The 21,638-nt window shown below is 34.8% G+C and overlaps 2 protein-coding genes and 2 pseudogenes across 2 annotated transcripts; 3 read left to right on the forward strand and 1 right to left on the reverse strand.

Annotated features, from left to right (window-relative positions):
* Positions 1–3,844: 3,844 nt before the first annotated feature.
* LOC120150552 lies at positions 3,845–4,891 on the forward strand (annotated as a pseudogene).
* A 1,240-nt stretch (positions 4,892–6,131) lies between these two features.
* LOC120150553 (leucine-rich repeat protein 1-like) lies at positions 6,132–7,820 on the forward strand (the record flags this gene model as incomplete). The annotated part of the gene is made up of 5 exons (XM_039163226.1): positions 6,132–6,232; positions 6,400–6,543; positions 6,748–6,819; positions 6,908–6,979; positions 7,633–7,820. Coding segments are annotated over 5 exons (474 nt in total), but the record flags the coding sequence as incomplete, so codon positions are not given.
* A 2,364-nt stretch (positions 7,821–10,184) lies between these two features.
* Positions 10,185–15,045, forward strand: LOC120150413. The gene is made up of 14 exons (XM_039163096.1): positions 10,185–10,429; positions 10,847–10,944; positions 11,543–11,625; positions 11,774–11,900; positions 12,431–12,494; positions 12,648–12,745; positions 12,851–12,935; positions 13,258–13,381; positions 13,683–13,784; positions 13,895–13,959; positions 14,126–14,207; positions 14,498–14,577; positions 14,652–14,775; positions 14,865–15,045. The coding sequence occupies exons 1-13, from the start codon at positions 10,206–10,208 to the stop codon at positions 14,707–14,709; spliced, it is 1,290 nt and encodes a 429-aa protein (XP_039019027.1). The 5' UTR covers positions 10,185–10,205; the 3' UTR covers positions 14,710–14,775; positions 14,865–15,045.
* A 457-nt stretch (positions 15,046–15,502) lies between these two features.
* On the reverse strand, positions 15,503–21,115 carry LOC120150412 (annotated as a pseudogene).
* Between the last annotated feature and the right edge of the window lie 523 nt (positions 21,116–21,638).

A 21,638-nucleotide genomic window follows, 5' to 3' on the forward strand; every position in this document is an offset into this window, starting at 1 on the left:
AGTTTGGTTATGGTTATAAGGTAATTAGAGATGGATGTTAATGTCTACATGATTAGTGATATTATATGACGTCGCAGAAATGGTCAAAGGAAAATGCATAATGGAAGGAGAGAAAAGACAGAAAGGGATTAAAGTTACTAGTTACTATTTATATGATAAGTGACAGTAGATAAATGTATAAAGGAAAGCGACATTTGAAGAAATAAAGGAAGCAAGATTAAGTAAAGGAAGTAGCATGAGAACATTAGAATAGATGTTCTTATTGATATGTCCAGTGAAAATTCGAGGATGAATTTTCTTAAAAGGAGGGGAGATTTGTAACATCCTCAATACCGGGTTAGTAACTAAATTGTAAAATTTTAGAATTTGGGGATAAAAGTAGAAAAGTTGAATAGTTCAATGATTTATATGGAGATGTTTCCTGAAAGTTATTAGTAATTATTAAAGGAGATTAAGGGCAAAATGGTATTTGTTATCTAAAGATAATTATCTTATCTCTTTATTAAGAGATAAGATTGTGGGGATAGTTATCTGGAAAACTCTTATCCCTTCTTCTTCATCCCGTATCTCCAAACTCAAAGGTAAGTTTGTGATTTCTTGATTAATTGTTTATTTTAAGGTTGGGTTTTGATGATTAGATGATAACTAAGCTTAAGGAAAGCTTAATTTATCTTAAAATCAAAGTATGATAGAGTTAGGAGGGATTAAAGATTTGATGTTCTTGGGTGAAATCTTGAAATAGAGTTCATAACTGAAGTTGGAAGTTAAATTTGACTTGTCAAGGGTCTACTTAAGAAGTTAGAAGCCATAGAATGTGAATTAAAACATATTGCAAAGTTGGTTTAATTCTTGAGTTACATATGAGGAATAAAATTTTGAAGTTAAAAGATGGTTTATATGTGTATAAATTGGTTTAAGCATGTGTATATGAGTTGATAACATGAAAGGGGATGAAAGATGAAGCATTTGAGTCGATTTGAGTAGATTTTCGGGATTTAAAATGAATTCTGGGCTATGTGCATCGATGCACATTCAAGGGTGCACCGATGCATCAAGGGTAAATTTTTAGAATTTGTACAGAGTGTATCGATGCACAGGGATTGCATCGATACACCCATATTAATGGAAACATCGAATGTAATTGGTGCATCGATGCATAAGGAGTGCATCAATGCATCCCCTTAAAGTGAAAACATCGAAGGTGATTGGTGCATCGATGCACTGTTGAATGCATCGATGCACTTCAAGGGAAATAGAATTATACATTTCTTTTGGTCTAAGAAATGATAGATTAGTGTATATCAATTGGATACTAATATGTATCAATGTATGATTATATAGATATCAAGCACGAACAAGTCTCGGAACGATTATCAAGTCAAGAGTCGATCGAAAAAAAGGAAATCATAAAGTGGATTGGATCTTAGTGAGGCTCAGGTGAGTGCATAGTAGTTAGTTTATGGTGCTAAATGGAAACAAGACTTGTGATAAGTCTATTTCCTATGTTAGAATGCATGAATATATGATTATAAGTATATGAATGACATGAATTGTATGTATGCTGGATTATATGTGTTAACATGTTTTTGATTGTGAGGATATGAGAAGTATGTGTTATGTGATGTATATATATGAACATATGAGAAATTGAACTATATGACTGCATGGGAAAGATATGAGCCATATGACATGTTATATGTGAACCTGAGAAAACAAAGTATAAGATATGAGCTATGTAATCTTATGAGAATATGAAAAGAAGCTATGTGATTACATGTATATGTGAAAGAAGCTATGAGCTTATATGACATGTGAAATGATAAAGTGAAAATGCCCATGTTATATGATACGAGAGCTATAGGTATAGTTGGCATGCCAAGAGTCGAGGGTCTACGCGGTCCTTCGGAACATATAGTGATCCTTCGGGATATTTCATAGGTCCTTCGGGACAAAATTTCACAGCCCCTAGTAGGACCCCTACGAGCTGTGGTGACAGCATAGTGCATAACCTCAATAGACTCACATATCTACAGTTCTCACAGGTGTACATGGGCTAATAAGAGATAACATTGAATACAATGTATGTAATAAATATATGTGTTTTGTGACATGAATTATATGATATGATATATGTGTGTTAATAATTATTATATATGTTATAAGATATATGATATGAACATAATAGAAATGTGAATGATAATAATATGATAATGATAGATTAGAAGATAATTATATGCATGTGTGGATTTGATATATGAATGGATATATGTTTGGGTATGAGGTGATAGCAGTAATTGTTCATGCATGATTACAAGTTATAGTTTATATTTTATGTTTATTGCCTCACTAAGTCATCGACTTAGCGTGTGATTGTTTCACACGTAGGTTAACGAAGTTAGAAGAGTAAAGAACAATGTGGAGCAAGACAGGTCAGTTCTCCTTACCAAATGTCAGATCAGAAGAAAGGTGAATAATATGTATTTTAATACATAAAGTTCTAGTTGACATGTATTCAAAATAATATATTATATAAGCTCTAAATAGTTCGATAAAGGTTTTGAATAAGTTATATGTAATAATAAATTTTAAATTACTCACTATTTTATACGAGTTAAGGTTTTTGAAAAGTCAATGTGACGCTTCGGACTCGGATCCGGGTCAGATACGGGTTGGGGGTGTTACATGTGAAATCTACCGACCTTTCACTGATAGGTGCTAGACAAACGTATTTTAAAAAGGATGGCCTTCATCTTCAATTTCCACAATGAGAAATTTCTCCCATTGAATTTTTCAATATCAAATTTCGTTGTTATAGCTTCTATTACGGATAACTCCCACTATTTCACTATCGTGAATAGTTCTTTGGAACCTTTAAAGAATGGATAATATCTTCTTACTTTCTTATGTTGGAGGATCCACCTTTTGGTGGCAACCACAAAGACAATAAGTAGATATTACACACTCTAATCTGACTCTTGATACCAATTGTTGCGGAATACGACTATCAGATAGAGCAAAATCACAACTGATAATTTGAGAAAATAAAAATGAAGATAAATAAGACACAAATTTTACGTGAAAAACCCCTAAATAATATAGGTTAAAAACCACGGGCAACGGTAGAAGAATTTCACTATGAGAAAATAGGAATTACAACTTCTCTCGATCTAACAAGGAGAAAATAATAACAATTATCTCTTGATAAAAATGAGAAAACAACTCTCAAGAAAACTCTCTAAATTCTCTAGTATTGGGAAAAAGCTAGAATGATTTGGGATGATTTTGAAGCTAAATGGGTTAGAGTATTTATAGTTGAAGTTTAAAGACTAATCTTGTAAATATCTTAAAGTACATAGATTAATTTAGCAATTTGACTATTTGTGTTTTTCAACTGCACCTTTTGACTACTTGCACATTCGGTGCCTACCTTGTTGATTTTTCAACAATCATTCGGTGCCTACCTTGTTGAATTTTCAACATTTTGTTCGAGTTTGAGTTTTTTGAATGAGTTTTAACTTTTTCCTTAATTGTCTTTGAATGATCTTGATTTGCTAGTTTATTGTCTCAATAGCTATAGGAAAATATTCTAATTATATGTTAAGTTTATTGGCTATGTTTACACAGGTTTTCTTTTATTTTTCTATTTCAATTATTAAGTGAAAAAATTGTATGAAAGATAGAAAAAATATACTAAGTGGGTAGCTTACTAGCTTTTACAAATGAAATAATTGTAAATTTTAACGGTGATTAACAAAAATAATTAAATTATAACATTTATAGAATTATTTGATATGTGTGTTAAAATGGAGAAAAAGAGAAATATTTTTTTTCAGAGAATATAACAATGGAGAAGTACAAGAAGGCTTCTAAACACATAGCGGTGTTGGCCTTCCCTTTCGGCACACACGCAGCCCCTCTTCTCCATATCATTCCTCGGCTATCGGAGGCTTCCCCAGGTGTTGTGTTTTCTTTCCTTTTCACGGATCGAACAGCTTAACTTTTCCGAAAGATCATCATGAGGAGCATGAAAGCGTTAAGCCTTATAATGTATGGAATGGATTACCGGAGGGGTATAGTCATTGCTTAAAGAGGAATCCTCATGAGCATGTGGACTATTTCCTTAGGGCAGTGCCCCAGAATTTCAAAGATGCCATAGTTGCACTTGTGGAGGAATCCGATAGGCCTATTGATTGTTTGATAACATATGCATCTTATAATTTTGGGGTTGATATTGCAGATTAATTGAAGATCCCTTGGGTGGTGTTTTGGACCGCTGGTTCTCAGGCACTCTTCGTTCATGCCAAGACCGATTTTTCTCGCAAGCACATAGGGATCAATGGTAAGCATTTATATATGCCATGATGCTGGTAATCGTAGCGTGAAAATCATAAACGTTTTGCAGATCCTCAAGACAGAGCACTTGATTTTGTACAATAATTTACCAAGATGCCGACTTACCAAATGGAGTGGCCACCGGTAACCTTTCGATGCCCCCATGCATGTAATGTTACATAAAATGGGACAAACACTGCCACGAGCCGCCGCAATCGCCATGAATTCATACGAGGAATTGGACAATGCAGTGGTGAACATGCTGAAATTAAGATACACAATGTTCCTCAACGTCGGCCCGTCCAATCTGATATCAGCTCCCCCCACCGACGTCACGCACGGCTGCTTGGATTGACTGAAGGAGCAAGAGCCGGCTTCGGTGGTATACATCTGCTTCGGAAGCGTCATGATATTGTCAAGCGAAGAAGGGAAGAAAATGAAACACAAAATTGGGATCCAGAAAGAGCTTGCTTACAAGGCGATACAGCCCAATGGTAGCTCTGATGAAAATTTCAAAAAACTGGTAAGACTTGTGTGTTGTCAGCAACACATGGTATAATAAAAATTCAAAGATGAAAACATGATTTTACAATTGTCCTTCAAATGTGGTCTTGATGTTGTGACTTTTGATTTTCCAAGTTATTTTCGTATGCTCTTTCGTTTGAATTAAAACTAGTAAGAGTTGAGATGTCCTAGGTTCGATTTTGCCTTGTGTATTCTCACTCCTTTATTTTCTCTCTTTAACAGGGCGGCGACACGTATAAAATTCATTGGATTAAATAAATAAATAACAATTAAGAAAATATTTTATAATTAAGTAGTGAGTGACATGTGTTACTATCTAATTGGAGATTAAATTAAATTAAATTGAATTAAATTATGATCAAATTGATAAAATATATAAATATTGAGGATCAAATATGCAATTATACCATATTTTTTAACTGTCACGTCGCTTCCTCTATTAAAAGTTAACGAACAATGGTTTGATTGAACCATTTAAAAAGTTGGGTGATCTTATTAATTAAATCTAAACATCAATGGTCAAAATAAAATTTGACAATAATTAAGTCACAAATATAGTTTACCCATAATTGAATTACCGAATTTTTTAAAAAAAATATAGAAAAAAATATAAAACACGAAAAAAAAAATCTAGACATCTAAAACATAAAAGAGGAATAAATTAGACACTTGTACATCCATTCCAAAAATAAATAACACATGACTAGTTTTTTTGTTAAAGTATACAAATGGTCTCTTAATTATAAGATACTATTTTTGGAGTCTATAACTATTAAAAGTTATAGAATGATTATTTGACTATTCATATGTTTCAAACTAGTCATTTTCTGTTAAAAAATTGACGGCAATCTGAGTTGGACTTTAATCTTAGTCAAAATATTAATGTCCAGCTCAGATGATCGTTAATTTTTCAAAGAAAAAGGATAATTTTTTTAAACATAATGAATAATTAGGTGATCATTTTATAACTTTTAATAGTCAAATGACTCAACAAAGTAACTCTCCATAGTTGGGGGATCATTTTAAAACTTGTCTATAAAATAGTATCTTATAGTCAGGAATCATTTGTGTACTTTATCCTTTTTTTTATATAATTCTAATATCATCGCTCCTTTAATTTAAGGGTAAAGTATAGTAATGGTCACTGAATTTTTCTAAAACTTTCATTTAGGTCCTCCAACTTTTAAAAATTACAATACAGTGACCATTATTATACTTTACCCTTTTTTTAGAAATAGCACCTCGGAATTATGGCATTTTTCCATTCCATTTGAAATGGTGTTTTCCCCCCTTCTTTTTGCGGAGATTTAGGTAATTCCAACCTGTCTGGACATTTGGTACCTGAGCTTGTGAAGCTTGAGCATTTGCAGTATCTGTATGTTCTTTCCCTTTTATCCTTTGCCCAGTTCTGCCCTTAGTGTCTGAATTCTGGACCTACCGACATATTTACATGTGCATATTATCTTGTTTATCAATGTTCACTTGATTATACATTGTCATGCATCAAAAACTTCACTTGCGGTTATCTTCTCTTCCATGCAGGGAGCTTTACAAAAACAACATCCAAGGAACCATCCCTGCTGAACTTGGAAACTTGAAGAGCCTCATCAGTTTGGACCTATATAACAACAACATTTCAGGGACCATTCCTCGGTCACTTGGGAAACTGAAGCATCTTGTATTCTTGTGAGTGTTCATGCCCAAGTGTTAATCACTTTATGGTTGAATAGACTGTAGTCGAGCTTTCATTTCTAGACTTAAGAAAATGAATTACCAGGGCTTAAGTAAATTACAGGTATTAGATAATGGTTGTTCTCTACTGGTGTTCAAATAGTGCCACCATGATCACTCCCTTTCTAGTTTTTCTCATGTCACCGACTGCAATGCCAGGCGGCTTAATGACAAGAAGTTAACTGGACCTATCCCTAGGGAACTTGTTGGTGTTTCAAGCCTCAAAGTTGTGTAAGTATTGCGACTTTAACTACTATTATCTGGATTTTTAAGAAGCCTTAGACTTATGGTCTTTGAAATTTTACCTCTTTTCTTCTAGTGATGTCTCAAGCAATGATTTGTGTGGACCAATTCCTACCAGTGGACCATTTGAGCACATTCCTCTAAACAAGTAAGCTTACCCCTCTTCTTCTATTATATTTTTAAATCTGGTTATATTTCATGTCCTTCTACTATGATATCAGTTATATGTGCAACCCTTAAAGCTGTAAAGTTTGAGATAATTTCTAACTCTTTTCTTTTTCATCCACATGTGGTAATAATGATAATTTTGATGTTCGGATAAAAATAAAGACTTTGAAGAGTTTCTCGAGGAATGTTTAAAATTAAAAGTAAATGACTGCAGCATTTAAAGCCTTTGGAGAAGATGAAGCTCGATTTTATATTTGCGATTATACTCTGTAGATAAGCTGAGGCGTATTCCCATGTTTGTGGCCTTCTGCCATTCTCTGTGCTTTTGCTAACAATCTAAGTTATTAATGACAGCTTTGCAAAAAGATACCGTGTTCTTTTTTCCTTTACACCAGAATGCACATTAACGAGAGTCTCTTGGCCAGTATAGATTCTGTTATTTTATTTTTAGTTGTTCATGATCGACAATCTGCCTTCAAGTTTCTACTTTGTCTCTTCTTTGACGAGCTTCGTTGGAATCACTGTTTAATGGACTGTCTCATGGTGCACATTGTTAATATTTTAGAGCTATTTGATTCTTTTGTTTTCCTTGTGCAACGTCCCTGATCTTCAATATTTTTCCGAAATATGTAGCTTCGAGAAAAACCCTCGCCTAGAAGGTCCCGAGCTTCTGGGGCTCGCAAGTTACGACACAAACTGCTCGTCAAGTACAGGTTGATGTTATAAAGCTTGGAGTTGAATATGTACTGACATGGTTTTAAGCATATTATCACACCGTATAATGGGGGTTCCTTGAACGCTAGCCCTCGTACGTGTAAATCTATATACCAGCTTGACTATAATAACTCAATTATCCTGCTCTTTCTAAGATGTTGAAGACAACTAGTATTGATGAATGTAATGGCAGCGACAAGTTAATTTGTGGTGTGATCCTTTGTTTTCATGGCACTAAACACTATATACGTGGATTCTATAAGTTTTTCTTTTGGTCATTTGACTATGAAAAGTTGCAAAATGACCACTACTGTTTTTTAATGTCATTTTTTGGTTATCCTAGGGGCAGCTTTCAAAGTTGGTATAATAATAAAATTAGCCCTTAATGTTTACATATTGATAAGTTAGTCATAAATTTTAAAAATTTAACCCTTGACTTTTTACATTGATCAATTTAATTTTAAGGGTAAAGTATAGTAATGGTCACTGAACTTTTCTAAAGCTTTCATTTAGATCCTCTAACTTTTAAAACTTGTAATATAATCCCCAACATTTAGTCCGTTTTCAATATGGTCCCCGAAGTAACTGTTGGGGGACCATATTGCAAACAGACTAAATGTTAGGGGACTATATTGAAAGTTTTAAAAGTTGGAGGACCTAAATGAAAACTTTAGAAAAGATCAGTGACCATTACTATACTTTACCCTATTTTTTAATATGGTTTCCCAATTTGCATCGCACAGTCCAAGTTTCTTGCTGTTCATCTTCTCTCTCGTCGGTCACCTCTGTGTGATGGATATAAAGCAAAATATATGGTTGGGGAAACTATCTCATTTCTTGAACTTGAACGAGAATGATGTTGTTCATTTTCATATTCTTCTCCGTTCTGTAATTTGCTTGTAACAAACTATTTTGGAATCATATAAACACAGTGTGTTCATCAATGACAAACTATTTGACGGGGTATAGCTTTAAAGTGTGACTTAGGGATTTAAATTGTTATTGCGGTCACATTTTTAGTTGTATTGTATCTAACGAAATTTTAGAATAACGGGTATTATTGAGATGATAATAGATATCGCGATCATATAATAATGAAACCGGACGATATTGTTACCGTTATATAACGGACGCGATCTGCTATTTAAATCATTGATGCGAGCTTAAGTTATATGCATGCTCCTCTTTAGTTTGTTCAGAACTCAATAGCATATCGTGGACTTGTTCTCATGCTCATGCTGCTCTCATGTAACCAAGTTTAGCCTAACTTGATGGGAATGTCCCTACACAACTTATTTCAATAAGGCCCGTTTGGGTAGAAGTGGAGGAAAGATTGTGAACCCTAATGATTTCCAAGAGAGTCCGAAGTTATATCTAGATTGCATTACTCGAATTAGAGATCTCTCAGTTTACGAGAATAAAAGAAATAGAAGGGAAATATTTATTTTTATTACGAGGATCTTTTTATTTTATTTTCTTTCTTTATCTCTAAAAGTGTAAATGAATCGAGTTTGAATGAATAAAGTTGTGTACGTGTTTATTTGTTTATTTTTGGAAGTGATCATGTCCGTGTTCGTTTAAATTTTCAATATCGCGTTCGTGTTTGTTTATTTTTTTAAAGGTTACCGTTCGTTTAGTGTTCGCGAACATATTCGTTCAATGTTCACAACATGTTCTTTTAACATTCGTGAACATATTCGTTTATCGTTCATGAACATATTTGTTTAATTTTCACAAATATGCTCATTTAACATTTGTAACCAACACTCTCTTTTTATTATTTTAGTTGCAAAGAAAAAATGGTGAAATTACACCTTTAGTCTTTAAGTTCCTTAAGCTTCATAATTTGAAGTTCAAAGTTTATCTTATGTTCAATTTAGTCCTTACCTTCTCCAATATTTAAAATGTAAAAATAAAATGAAAATGAGAACCGAGTAAACAAGCTTATAAACGAACTAATAAGTGAGCTTGTTCGTGAACATAAACGAAACGAATACACATATGTTTGTGTTCGTTTGTTATTAAATGGACATAAAAATATTATACATAGTCGTTTATGTGTTTTAATAAAAACTAATTTAGACGAACGTTATACGAATGATTTAAACGCTTTATTCGTTTACGCCCTTAGAACTTTTTAAAAGAAAGAATAAGTCATCTTAATCTCTCGAGTTCTTCCAATCATTAACAGGTGACTTTTCGTCCATATCAAATAAGATGAAGCATCAAAAGCATCCATAACCACAATCTTATGTAATTTATCGTGGCAGACTTAGAAACAAGAATTTTATATTATGTTCCAACTAGTTTTTAGATAAGTGAATAATTTACATAAAAAAATGAATAAGTGAATGGGTGGTGAGTTGCATAGCACGCCAAATGTAGCGAAAATATTCACCCACGTCATCGATAACGATGAACTGATAAAACAGATATAATTAATAAATATAACAGCCGCTAACAACCAATCCATTTACATTTTCTCTGCAGTTATGGCGACATTTTTGCTTCACTTCAACACTGCGGCAGCTGCAGCTGCGGTGGCATCTGCAAAATCCGCTGAAAACGACAACGTAAGTGAAGTACTACTTCCGGACAAGACAAGGAACTCTCGTGTCCTTGTGCTTGGTGGAACTGGTCGGGTCGGAGGATCTACTGCCACCGCTCTTTCCAAGCTTTGCCCTGATCTCCGAATTGTCGTCGGCGGTAGGAACAGGTTAGAGAGCAATAACCCAGTTTTTCAATTGTTTGGTTCACGAGAAAATAGGGGTTCCTATCCTTTTTTCTTTATTTTTGCCGTCTTTTAGTATCTACTTGAATTGTAAGTTCTGGGATTTTGGTTTATAATTAACCTGATTGATATACATTCTTTTAACAATAGTATCTGTTCAGAATCATCTTAACTGTTCGAACCCAAGTAGAGAATTCACACTAAAATTTTAGCAGGCATCGAGTTCCAATTGGTATTGGTAAAATAGTTCAATGCTCTCAATTGTCTACATTTATCCTTTCCTTTAAAAAAGTATAGGAACAAAAAGTTGCACTTCTTTGGCATTTTCCCCCTCCTGTTATGCAATTCCTCAATTTTCTTCGTAAAGTGGTTGAGTGAGTGTCTGAATTATGTAATGCATAGGGAAAAAGGTGCTTCCATGGTGGCTACGCTAGGAAAGAATTCCGAGTTTGCCGAAGTCGACGTCAACAACAAAGATTCATTGGAAGCAGCTTTAAGTGGTGAAGCCTCTTTATGACACTTTATATTTTCTTATGCATCCATGTCATTCCTGCATGTTGTATCAGAGAACAAAACTGAAGAAATTTATTTGAAAATGGGTTTTAGGATACTCTCATTCGTTTTATTTTTTATTTGGCTGCATTTGGGCTTTCATTTATTGCTGTCACATGATTCTAGTGGTGGCTGTTGCATGATCAAATTGCCCCCCTTACGTCTTGTTCAAAGAAGGAGATTGCTAGTTCAAACTCCAAGAATTCAAATCAACTATTAGAAATTAAGTTCTACGATGTTAACTTCCTATTGTTTTATCTAGATGTTGGAGATGATGGAGCGTTGTTTATTTAAGTTTTAAGCATTTCCTGCCTGTTTCACTATCCTTTCCATATTTTTCGAACAAAAACTACAGTTAATGGGGCGAAGTCCAGGATTTTCTTTTCTAATTAAAGAATTTCTAGTTCAAATGAAATCCATGTATTACTCCTTGATGCCCTTGGAAAGAAGATTATATCTGTGACTCGTTCCCATGAAATCGAATTTGTTATAGTCGTACCAAATTCAAAAACATAATGAGAATGGTATCATATGTTTCTTCTGCAGATGCGGATCTTGTAGTTCATGCTGCAGGACCTTTTCAACAGGCTCAGAAGTGTACTGTCTTGGAAGCAGCCATAGAGACCCAGGTGAGGCGAAGGTAATTGTTATATATGTATTTCATCTTTATTTCAGTGTCCTGCATTCTTTATTATGTGATACACATAATGTTCTATTGTATGGTTTAGTATAAGGCTGATCAGATAACTTGGGAATTGTTCTTGTTTCTTATAACAGACTGCATATCTCGACGTTTGCGATGATACAAGCTATGCATTCCGCGCAAAATCGTTAAAGGATAGAGCAGTCAGTGCAAATATTCAAGCCATAACTACTGGAGGAATCTATCCTGGAGTGAGCAATGGTATGAAAATTCTTTTATATGTTCCACAACTTAATTGCAGAAAATTTGTGGGCATGTTCAAGATGTGTAAGATTATAATGAAATTAAGAACTAATGCTTGTAAAAGAACCATGCTGTTAGTCTTATAGTATTACTCATAATTGTGAACAACGTTTTGGTAACTTTCCAAGACTTCCTTTTTTTTTCATCCTGCTCGTAAGAAGTGTATTGCATTTGATAGCGTCTGGAACTCACAATGGTAAGCCTAGAAAGACTAGCAATTATATATCACTTGCATATACGTAATATGATTGGTTTATATTGCAAGAAGCATTTTGGTTTTAAGAAAGGTTGAGTTTTGAAGAAAATTTCTGATTCATAACCATAGATTATATTATTCGAATTCAGATGTGAGTCTTGGATACATGTATGGTCGGATTTTTGTAAGTTTTCCCATGTCTCAGTTAGGACTAATTAGTTGTGATTTGTTAAATCCTCATTGCATTGATTCTATCTTAATCCCAGAGATAATACTGGTGTTTATATGACAGTGATGGCAGCAGAGCTAGTTCGTGCTGCAAGAAGCGAAAACAAGGGACAGCCAGAAAGGTTAAGGTAATTACACCTTGTTAACACTTATATCAAGTCCAAGAGTAATTCTTCTGGAAAACCAATTTCCATTTTATTGCATGTTGTGTCTTGTACTTAAATTCCAAAATTCGTAAAACCTGAAATAAGAAAACTGGATGTGTGAATGTGCATTCTCAGATTTTCCTACTACACAGCAGGCAGCGGCGGTGCCGGCCCAACTATATTAGCAACTAGTTTTTTACTGCTTGGGGAGGAAGTTGTTGCATATAACAAAGGTGAGTATGGAGAAAATTTTACATCATTTTAGCCTGTTTTACCTAGTTTGAAGTTTTTACCCATTTTGCATAGGATGCATAACATGATTTAAGTATTTTTTTCAGGACAAAAAATCAAATTAAAGCCCTATACTGGAATGCTCAATGTGGACTTCGGGAAAGGCATTGGAAAGAGAGATGTTTATTTGTTGTAAGAACTTTTAATAAAGTATTCTTGTCTTCCTACTTCAGGAAAACTTTCTTACATAAATCTGAATCATCAGTTCAATGAATTAGCCATTTCCAGTCTAATGGCATCGCGAAATTCTCTGAAAAATGCAGGCATGCAATATGTTAGGTTTCAAATAACATATTCTAGGCAATTTATATCTTTTGAATATAGCACAATTTTCATGGTTTTCAATGCCAACTGCTTAGCTCACATTGAATGTCATTTAGTGTAGTCATTCGTTCAGCTCCCATCTAGCAACCTTCTCTCCATTAAAACAATTCTCATTGAAGCAACTTTTCAGGAACTTACCTGAGGTTCGGAGTGCTCATGAGGTCCTCGAAGTACCAACTGTCAGTGCTCGATTTGGAACTGCACCATTCTTCTGGAATTGGGGAATGGAAGCCATGACAAATCTTCTTCCTGCAGTATGTTCTTATATTATGTATAGTTTAACATTTTCCCCAAACATTGACATGGCTAATACCATCCTTGATAATGAAACTCGCTTTTCTGGCGCAGAGAGTGACACAATGTATTATAAAATCAGCGATAAGAACTCTGAGGTCCCAACCACACCTTAAATTATGAGAAAATGATAACAACTTAGCTAATGTTCACCAGGAAATTACCGGCATGTCTGATCTGCTCAACAAAGTTTGAATTTAGTACTTACATTTTTATCTCCTTTAAACAAGTCCATTCCATTTTATAAAGTAAATGTTGCAGGAATTTCTGAGAGACAGATGCAAAGTCCAACAGTTGGTTGAATGGTTTGATCCACTAGTCCGAGCAGTTGATGGGATTGCCGGTGAGCGAGTGTCAATGAGGGTATGATACCGAACCAAACGAGCAAACTGTAATGGCTAGTATTCCAGTAGTTGCTTTATACTACTCGACAATATATGCCAATAAAATATTTTCTGTTAATTTTTCTATAGGTTGATTTGGAATGCACAAATGAGAGGAGTACACTTGCCCTGTTTAGTCACAGGAGACTCTCTGTGTATGTTAACTAAAGCTTCTAGAGACACGCAAGTTTCATTGTTTATAAAGCTTACCCTCTACAATATGTAATCTGTAGAATACATTAAGCCTAAGACAACCTCAAAATGCCTTTACTCGAAGCTACTGAAATAGATATGATGTATATTGAATTCCATGTATTTCAGGGCAGTGGGAAACGCCACAGCTGCTTTTGCAGTGGCAATTCTTGAGGGTAGCACACAACCTGGTGTTTGGTTTCCAGAAGAGGTACAAAAAACAACTAAATACTTATGTTATCTAGACTTGAGGTGAGTGTTGGATTCAACTGGTTAGGATCATGAATGACGTGGTGAGGAGGGTTCATGAAATAATTTATTTGTTTCTTGGGTTCTACGACGGGTATGTGTCGAACAAAAGTATATACTCCCATTCCTGAGATGAGTCTGCATGAGTACTTTAGAGAATATAAATAGTTAGGGTAACATAGATTAATATAATTAAAGACAAACTTTATATTTAAATGTTACTATAAATCTTACTTCAAAATCTTTATATAGCCTGAAGGAATTGCAGTTGAGGCTAGAGAAGATCTGCTGAAGCGAGCTGCACAAGGAACAGTAGCCTTCGTTATGAATAAGTATGTTCCAGAAGTTAAATCCTTACCTATCTTTCATTCACACTCTTTCTCTAACTGATTGTTTTGATCCATAGGCCACCCTGGATGGTGGAAACAGATCCAAAAGAGCTTGGATTAGGAATATATGTATGAGAATGCTCGAAACAGAGTCGCATGCTGGCCGGTTTTCTGGCTTAGATTCCCCGAACTGCATTGGAGGTACGATTCCTACTTAGCATTTTTGGTATTGATGACTTGTCGATCCTTATGACTCAGCTGATCTGCTGAGCTTTGTTTGTCAATGTCAGATGCTGGAAATTACACATAACTTGAGATCACTCTTTTAAAGGAGAGCAAGTGATTCACTGGGAGTCATTACAGTCTTCAATTCTGGTTGAATGGAACTAATCTAAAAATTCTTAATAGTGCTGTATTTTTATTGTTAAGTGTTGAGAATGTTGTTTCGAATATATACGAGGTGGTCAAATAATGTACTCAATATCACCTATTTATTTATTACAAAGTTGTTAACTTTGTCTTCTTGTATTACAAGATTTATGTTTATATTAATCTCTATATAGTATTATTAGTTTTTACATATATTTTTAAAAAATAAGATAAAAATTCTGACGAAGTTAACGAGCAATGAGTCGAGTCGAACACAACTCAAACAGTTTTCGAGTCGAGTGGATAGTGCTCGACTTGTGATCGACCCACAACCACACACATAAATAACATATGATTCTCACTAATGTGAACTTAAAACCGCTAAAGAAATCCAAGTAATAAGATTACAAAACAAAAACTGATAAACTAGCTTAACAATGGAATCGAAATGGTGAGGATGAAAGATTAAAACAACCATCAGTCATCCATCATTTAGCTTCATTACATGACTTCATCTTGCTTATCAAATGTTTTTCAAGCCCAACAATGGGATGTAAATAGCGTGTTATAGCAAGACTACAACCAGACAAGCTGCTGAGATTAGAAATTGAACCTTGGACACCGGAAGCTTTCTACTCCCTCCGGCACTTATAGGACCGGATGCTGCAGGGGGAAAAGTCCTTCCACCTGTGCTCGAATTAGAACTGTTTCAAGCAAAATCAACAACTGTCATGGCCTTAAATTAAAACACCGTTAATACGAATCACACCGTAAAAGATTTGGAATCTCACCTTCCTGTAAATATACAAGATCCATAACCTGCACAAGTTATCCACCAATACAGTAATTAGCCATTCAAACTAAATAAGCAAAGCAAAAAACAGAATATATATATATATGGGAAGAATACATAACAATTACTTAAGCTTATAATAAGAAAATGGTAGGGCTTATAGAAAAGAATTAGAGCATATATATATTTTTTTTGGATAAACAACACTTGATCGGAAACAATCATGGTCTATGTTACTTGGGCTCATGAGTGGGTGTAGGATATGTATCTAAATGTGTGTGTGAAGTTCTTCATGTATTTGGAACTATGATTTCCCCTATAATGTGATATATTTATCCAATGAAACAAAATAACAATCAGGTAGGATAACGCACAGGCAATGTATATCCATGGATCTGAAATTAGTCTTGACAAAATTGTTAACATGCCAAATGCAACAATAGCAAATGGCTGATGTCCTCGAGCAAATCGTCTTAGTTGGTAGAAAGTTCAGCTTCAATCTATGATACTGTTCCAAATAGTGTGAGACATCATCTATTTACTTAAATATACTATTTTTAATTAATTTTTACATATTGCAGATCTATTTCTGAATACTATCCATCATCCATTTTTTTTATAGAAATGGGAGACCTCATTAAAAAACCCCCTTCATAACCTATGAAATATGACTATTTCATAGGACATTGGAAGGAGGAAAAGAGTGTCTCAAAATTTTATTGAAAATCAAAGATATTACAAAATAGGTAACAACACCCTACTGATACCAATATCATAACAATACAAAACCCCCCAAAACTAACTCAACTTGCCTACACACAGCCCCACTCATCCAATTCCCTCTTTCGCCAATTTATCAGCCTCCCAATTAGTCCCTCTGGAAATATGCCTAACCACCACGTCCTTAGCCCTAATTAACAATATAATCTCATTCAACAAAAAACTCAAAGAATTAGGACAGACAGCCACCCTGGTTCTTTATCCAATTAACCACAGCTAGGCAATCACATTCTAAAATTAGTCTCCCTTTGCTACCCCATTTAGAATCAATAAAAAGGTCCAAACCCCTTTTAATTGCCAACATTTCAGCAACTGTAGGGGGCCCCTGACCAACTGCCTCAGAGAAAGAAACCAACAGCAAACCCCCTGAATCTTTGATAATACCGCCAATGCCCCCTTTCAACCAATCACCAGTGACAGCACCATCCACGTTCAATTTGAAGAATCCTGTTGGAGGCAGAACCCATATAGACCGAGATAACACCATACTCCTCTGTCTGACACGCTGATCCGCAACAGATGGATCCCCAATTAGACAGTCAAACGACGAGGAAAAATCTGTGTTTCGCAGAGAACCAGGCCACCAGTCTGTATCTTGCAAGGAATAAGAGATTAATCTGATCCTTAGACCCCCCCCTAAAAAACTATCCGGTTCCTGTATTTCCGTATAGACCACAACACTGCCCCAGGAATAAATTTCAATATTTCAGACTTCGAAACCAGCCCCCACCAAGCGTGCAGAAATAAATCAGGAGCTTAGAAATTTTTACTTTAGGTTTCTACTTACTCATGTTAATTGAGGAATCTTATAAACAAGACAACGTAGAAATATCGTTCTCCATGCTTATCATTGAATTACAATTAGAAATGCTAACAATAAGATCCACAATTTAACAACTAGAAATATAGTGCATACAATCACCAAACACTTTACAGAATTCATTTTTTAATAGCAATATTAAAATTATGAAAATTTCGCGTTTTAGCTCCAAAAAGGTATGTTTCTTTCCTTAAAAAGATTCATACAGAGAAGCTTAGATCGAACTGGAAACTATTAAGAACCATCAACTTCTTTTTAAAGAAAAACTTTCTTACTGGACTGAAAGTTAAAATTCTACTCAAGCATTTTAAAAATAAATATTGCTGATAAAATTAATAAGATCAACATGAGGAAACTTGAGCAAACTTACTTGGATCATTAGTAGCGGCTGTGGCTGTCCCATCAAAATCACATGTCCCACCAACAGTATGCATTTTTTGATAATAATCATTGTAAGCATAAGATGCATGGTTCTTGATGTTATTCGGGAGATAGCACGGCTTCCCTGATTGTATAGCACTGCAATTGCCCTTGCCCTGCCCACATGCCCAGTTAAGCCCATCTCGCAACTTATCTTCACTAGCATCATCTTTTGCCACACAGAAAACTGTAGTAGAATTTCCATTGATCTGACTCGAACCACTTAAACTCAGAGGAAAAACAGCGCTGCCATTCGTAAAAAGCAACCCCCAGTTTTTCTCAGAGACAGGCCCCGGTCTCTTGTCTTCATTAAATAATTCATAAATGCATGTGTTGATGGGAATAGTTGGTTGACTAGGTGGGTCTGAATTATTGGAAACTCGCCTGATCAAATTATTGATGAAGGTCTCAGCGTTTTCCACAGTGGCATCAGGTTCGTTGGATCCACCTTGCCAAGGTCATCCTGTTTCTGTGACAACAATAGGAATAGCAGAAAAATTGAGAGCATCCATAGAATAATAAGTTGCATCAACCATTGCATCAAACATGCTGTTATAGTGGAACAAAGTGTTCGGGTCAACAATTTGTTTGACTTCAGGGAGAGGTTTGAAAAGAGCATAATCAATCGGAAAAATGCCATTTGCATTCGAGTAACCGTAATATGGATAGGCATTTAACATGTAATAGGAGCTAGTGTTCTTCAAAAACTGAAGAAGCTGGTATACTGTAGAGTTCCAGGAGGAATTAAAGGTAGCAGTAGACGGGGGAAAAGGCTTGGGGATGATGTCCATGGATTGTGGGGTCGAAACTTTAACCTGAAAATTGAGATCAGCAGCCACGAGAGCCTTGTGCAGGTTATTCATAGCTGTAACTAATACTGGGGCAGCATGAGGGATTGAGGTAAGAACCTCACTGCCAACAGCAATGGCTGTAATGTTCGTGGAGGGCACGTAAGATGCAACATTTTTGTTGATCCATGCTGCTGCTGCTGATCCGGATTCTCCAATTCCTATGACTTCCTCATTTGTCACGCCCACTGTAACTTCAATCCCACTACCAGCCAGTTCTTTCAGCATGTGAGAGTCAGCATCATAAAGCCGAATATGAGTAATTTGATGGGCTTTGAAAATAGCAACCACATCTAAAGCTGATGGCATGCTAGAAACATCTGTGCCTATGTTTACCCCAACAAATGCACCTATAATGAAGAATCTAGTCAGCAAAAATCTACAAGAACCGCTATTACATGACCTTTTAATGTAGAGTACCCATATTAAGAACCTGTTAACCCAATAACTAAAACAAAAACCCAAAAAAGAAAAGTTGTCCCACAGGATTATTAGATGCAACATTGTCATGATTCCACCGAGTTTCCTTTTTTTTGGCTTACATTTGCTTTCTATTCAATATAACCTTGAAAAGTAGTAAATAAAGGAACCATTGGTTGATTTACTTTTACAGTGCTCAATGAACCACCTGTCCTAGCAATAAAAGCCTCAATATTTCACCATCATTCTACATAATTCTGAAAAACAAGCACCTACTAATTCATAACCCAAGAAAAGATCAAAACTTTGTTGAGGGAAAAAATAATAAAAGATAACAAAAAAGGAGCGTGAGAAAAAAGGGAAAAAAAAAGTAATTTGATCTAAATGGTCTAGTTCTTTGAGGGCATGTCTGATAGGTACCTTCGAAATACTACGCAAGAAAATTGAAATATAAACCAATTTAAAGTACTTATTTATTACGTGGAAATATAACTAGCTTGGTTTCAACTTTCAGTGACATTCAGCAACAGTATTTGAACCATTAGAAGTTCAAACAATGATTACAATTAGGCTATGTAAAATCAGAACAGAATCTCGATAACAAAAACATGTCAATTATAATGGTTATCATTTTTACAGCTGATGCTTGAACCTGCATTGATTCAACATTCCAAACAGAAACTGACTGAAAAAGAAGAAACTCTAGACAAATTTTCTAAATTACCTATAACATAGGAAAACATGCCAACTAGAACCAGAAGCATGCTTCCAAGAAATCTTTCAAGACTCATCTAGTCGTTAAAAACCTTCAATCTAAACAGGCAGTCTCGTGCAGTTTGCTCTCAGATGCACGTAGATGTTAAATGTTCTGCAAGCAAAAGCAGAGTCAGAGTGTTAATTCAGCTAAGGCCGGAAAATTATGGGGATCAAAGAAAAAATAAACAGCTCATAAAATCCCTAGAAACTCTTAACTGCATAGTAAAAACTCTGTTCAAAATAACAGCCTCAGGCTTCAAAAACTAAAACGGAAAATGTGCAACTTTGGTGAAACGTAAATGGTCAGTAGGTTAGGCAAAGTAAAATTTCGTACTCATCAACATGAGGATAATGTTACACATGCTAACCAGGTAGATGACACCAAATTCAACTATACGAGGATAATGACGCATGCAACTTTTTAAAGTAAATTACAACAAATCCATATTCATGTATTACTAGACAGGAAAAAACAGATGTCGACATCTTTTGACTCCTTATAAATAAATGGTTAAACTACAAGGCAGATCTCTATCATATAGACTGAAGAGAAAATTAACCCCCTTTACTATAAAAATGAGCAATTTAGTTCCTCTGCATTTAACTTTGAAGATAAGAACTAAAATTTTAAACAGCAATAAACTTGAACATCAAAAAGTGCTAACTTGTCGTGTTTTAAAGTGTGTGACCAAAAAGAAAAACCAAAGCTCAATACTTTTTAAAACACAACAATGATTTAGTTGCTCAACTTTTTTTCTACATCACTTTCAAACAATGACAAGTCAGGATTTTTTTCATTCTCAAACCTTATAGTAGAGATAACAGTTTGCTCCTAAAAGCTTATAGTAGAAGTCTCGGTAGACATTTTAACCCAGAAAAATAAACATGACATTGCATAACAATCATCAAATGCGTCAACTATTCAGTGAAGCAGCAGTTGACACTATGTCAAGCAGAAATCTCAGTAGCAGCATTTATTGTGTCCAAAAAGAAGTAATCACCTCCAGAAAAGTCGTTTAACAGAATAAGAGAACATCCACAGTTGGAAGTGGACAAGAACAGTAGAAAATATCAATTAGAATGGGAAAATTCATTAAAAAAAACATAGACTAGCTAAGAAAAAAGCAAATGATTGCAATAATTGTAAGAAATCCAAAGAATCTGAAAGATGTCTCTAGTTCAAAGTACAATGGAAATATGAGGTGCAAGAAAACTGGAACCCCAAATGGCAAAAATCGCATTTTTAAAACTAACCAGAAGCAAACTCCAAATAATAATTTAAAACAAGGTTAACCCAGATGAAGAAATCGTGTTGAAGTACCTGATCCAAGGTGCTGAAAAGGAGTTCTGCAAAAGGAAAACAAAACCCCAAGTGAGACAAAACTAATAATGCAGTGCAGAGAATATTATCGAACTTAAATGAGAAAAACTAAAAGAATCTCAAAAGCCCCACAGAAACCTTTGGACATAAATGTGGAAGCCAGAACAGTCGGGAGAGAAAACACAGTAAGCTTCACTGAATAAATTCACGGCTTGAGATTAAATTAAGGGTAAAGTATAGTAATGGTCACTGATCTTTTCTAAAGTTTTCATTTAGGTCCTCCAACTTTTAAAACTTTCAATATAGTCCCCTAACATTTAGTCTGTTTGCAATATGATCCCCCAACAGTTTACTTCGGGACCATATGAAATGGACTAAATGTTGGGGATTATATTGCAAGTTTTAAAAGTTAGAGGATCTAAATGAAAGCTTTAGAAAAGTTCAGTGACCATTACTATACTTTACCCTTAAAATTAAATTGATCAAAGTAAAAAGTCAAGGGTTAAAATTTTAAAATTTATGACTAACTTATCAATA

Source organism: Hibiscus syriacus, unplaced genomic scaffold (genome assembly GCF_006381635.1).
Source record: "Hibiscus syriacus cultivar Baekdansim isolate YM2019G1 unplaced genomic scaffold, ASM638163v2 tig00111022_pilon, whole genome shotgun sequence".
Classification (NCBI taxonomy): Eukaryota; Viridiplantae; Streptophyta; class Magnoliopsida; order Malvales; family Malvaceae; genus Hibiscus; species Hibiscus syriacus.

What these genes read in the sequence shown, in the direction of transcription:
- LOC120150413 (XM_039163096.1), top strand. Translation starts at nt 10,206, where the DNA reads ATGGCGACATTTTTGCTTCACTTCAACACTGCGGCAGCTGCAGCTGCG. An exon ending in AGTCACAGGAGACTCTCTGT is followed by an intron (nt 13,960 to 14,125) that starts GTATGTTAACTA and finishes CATGTATTTCAG; the next exon opens with GGCAGTGGGAAACGCCACAG. An exon ending in GTGTTTGGTTTCCAGAAGAG is followed by an intron (nt 14,208 to 14,497) that starts GTACAAAAAACA and finishes ATCTTTATATAG; the next exon opens with CCTGAAGGAATTGCAGTTGA.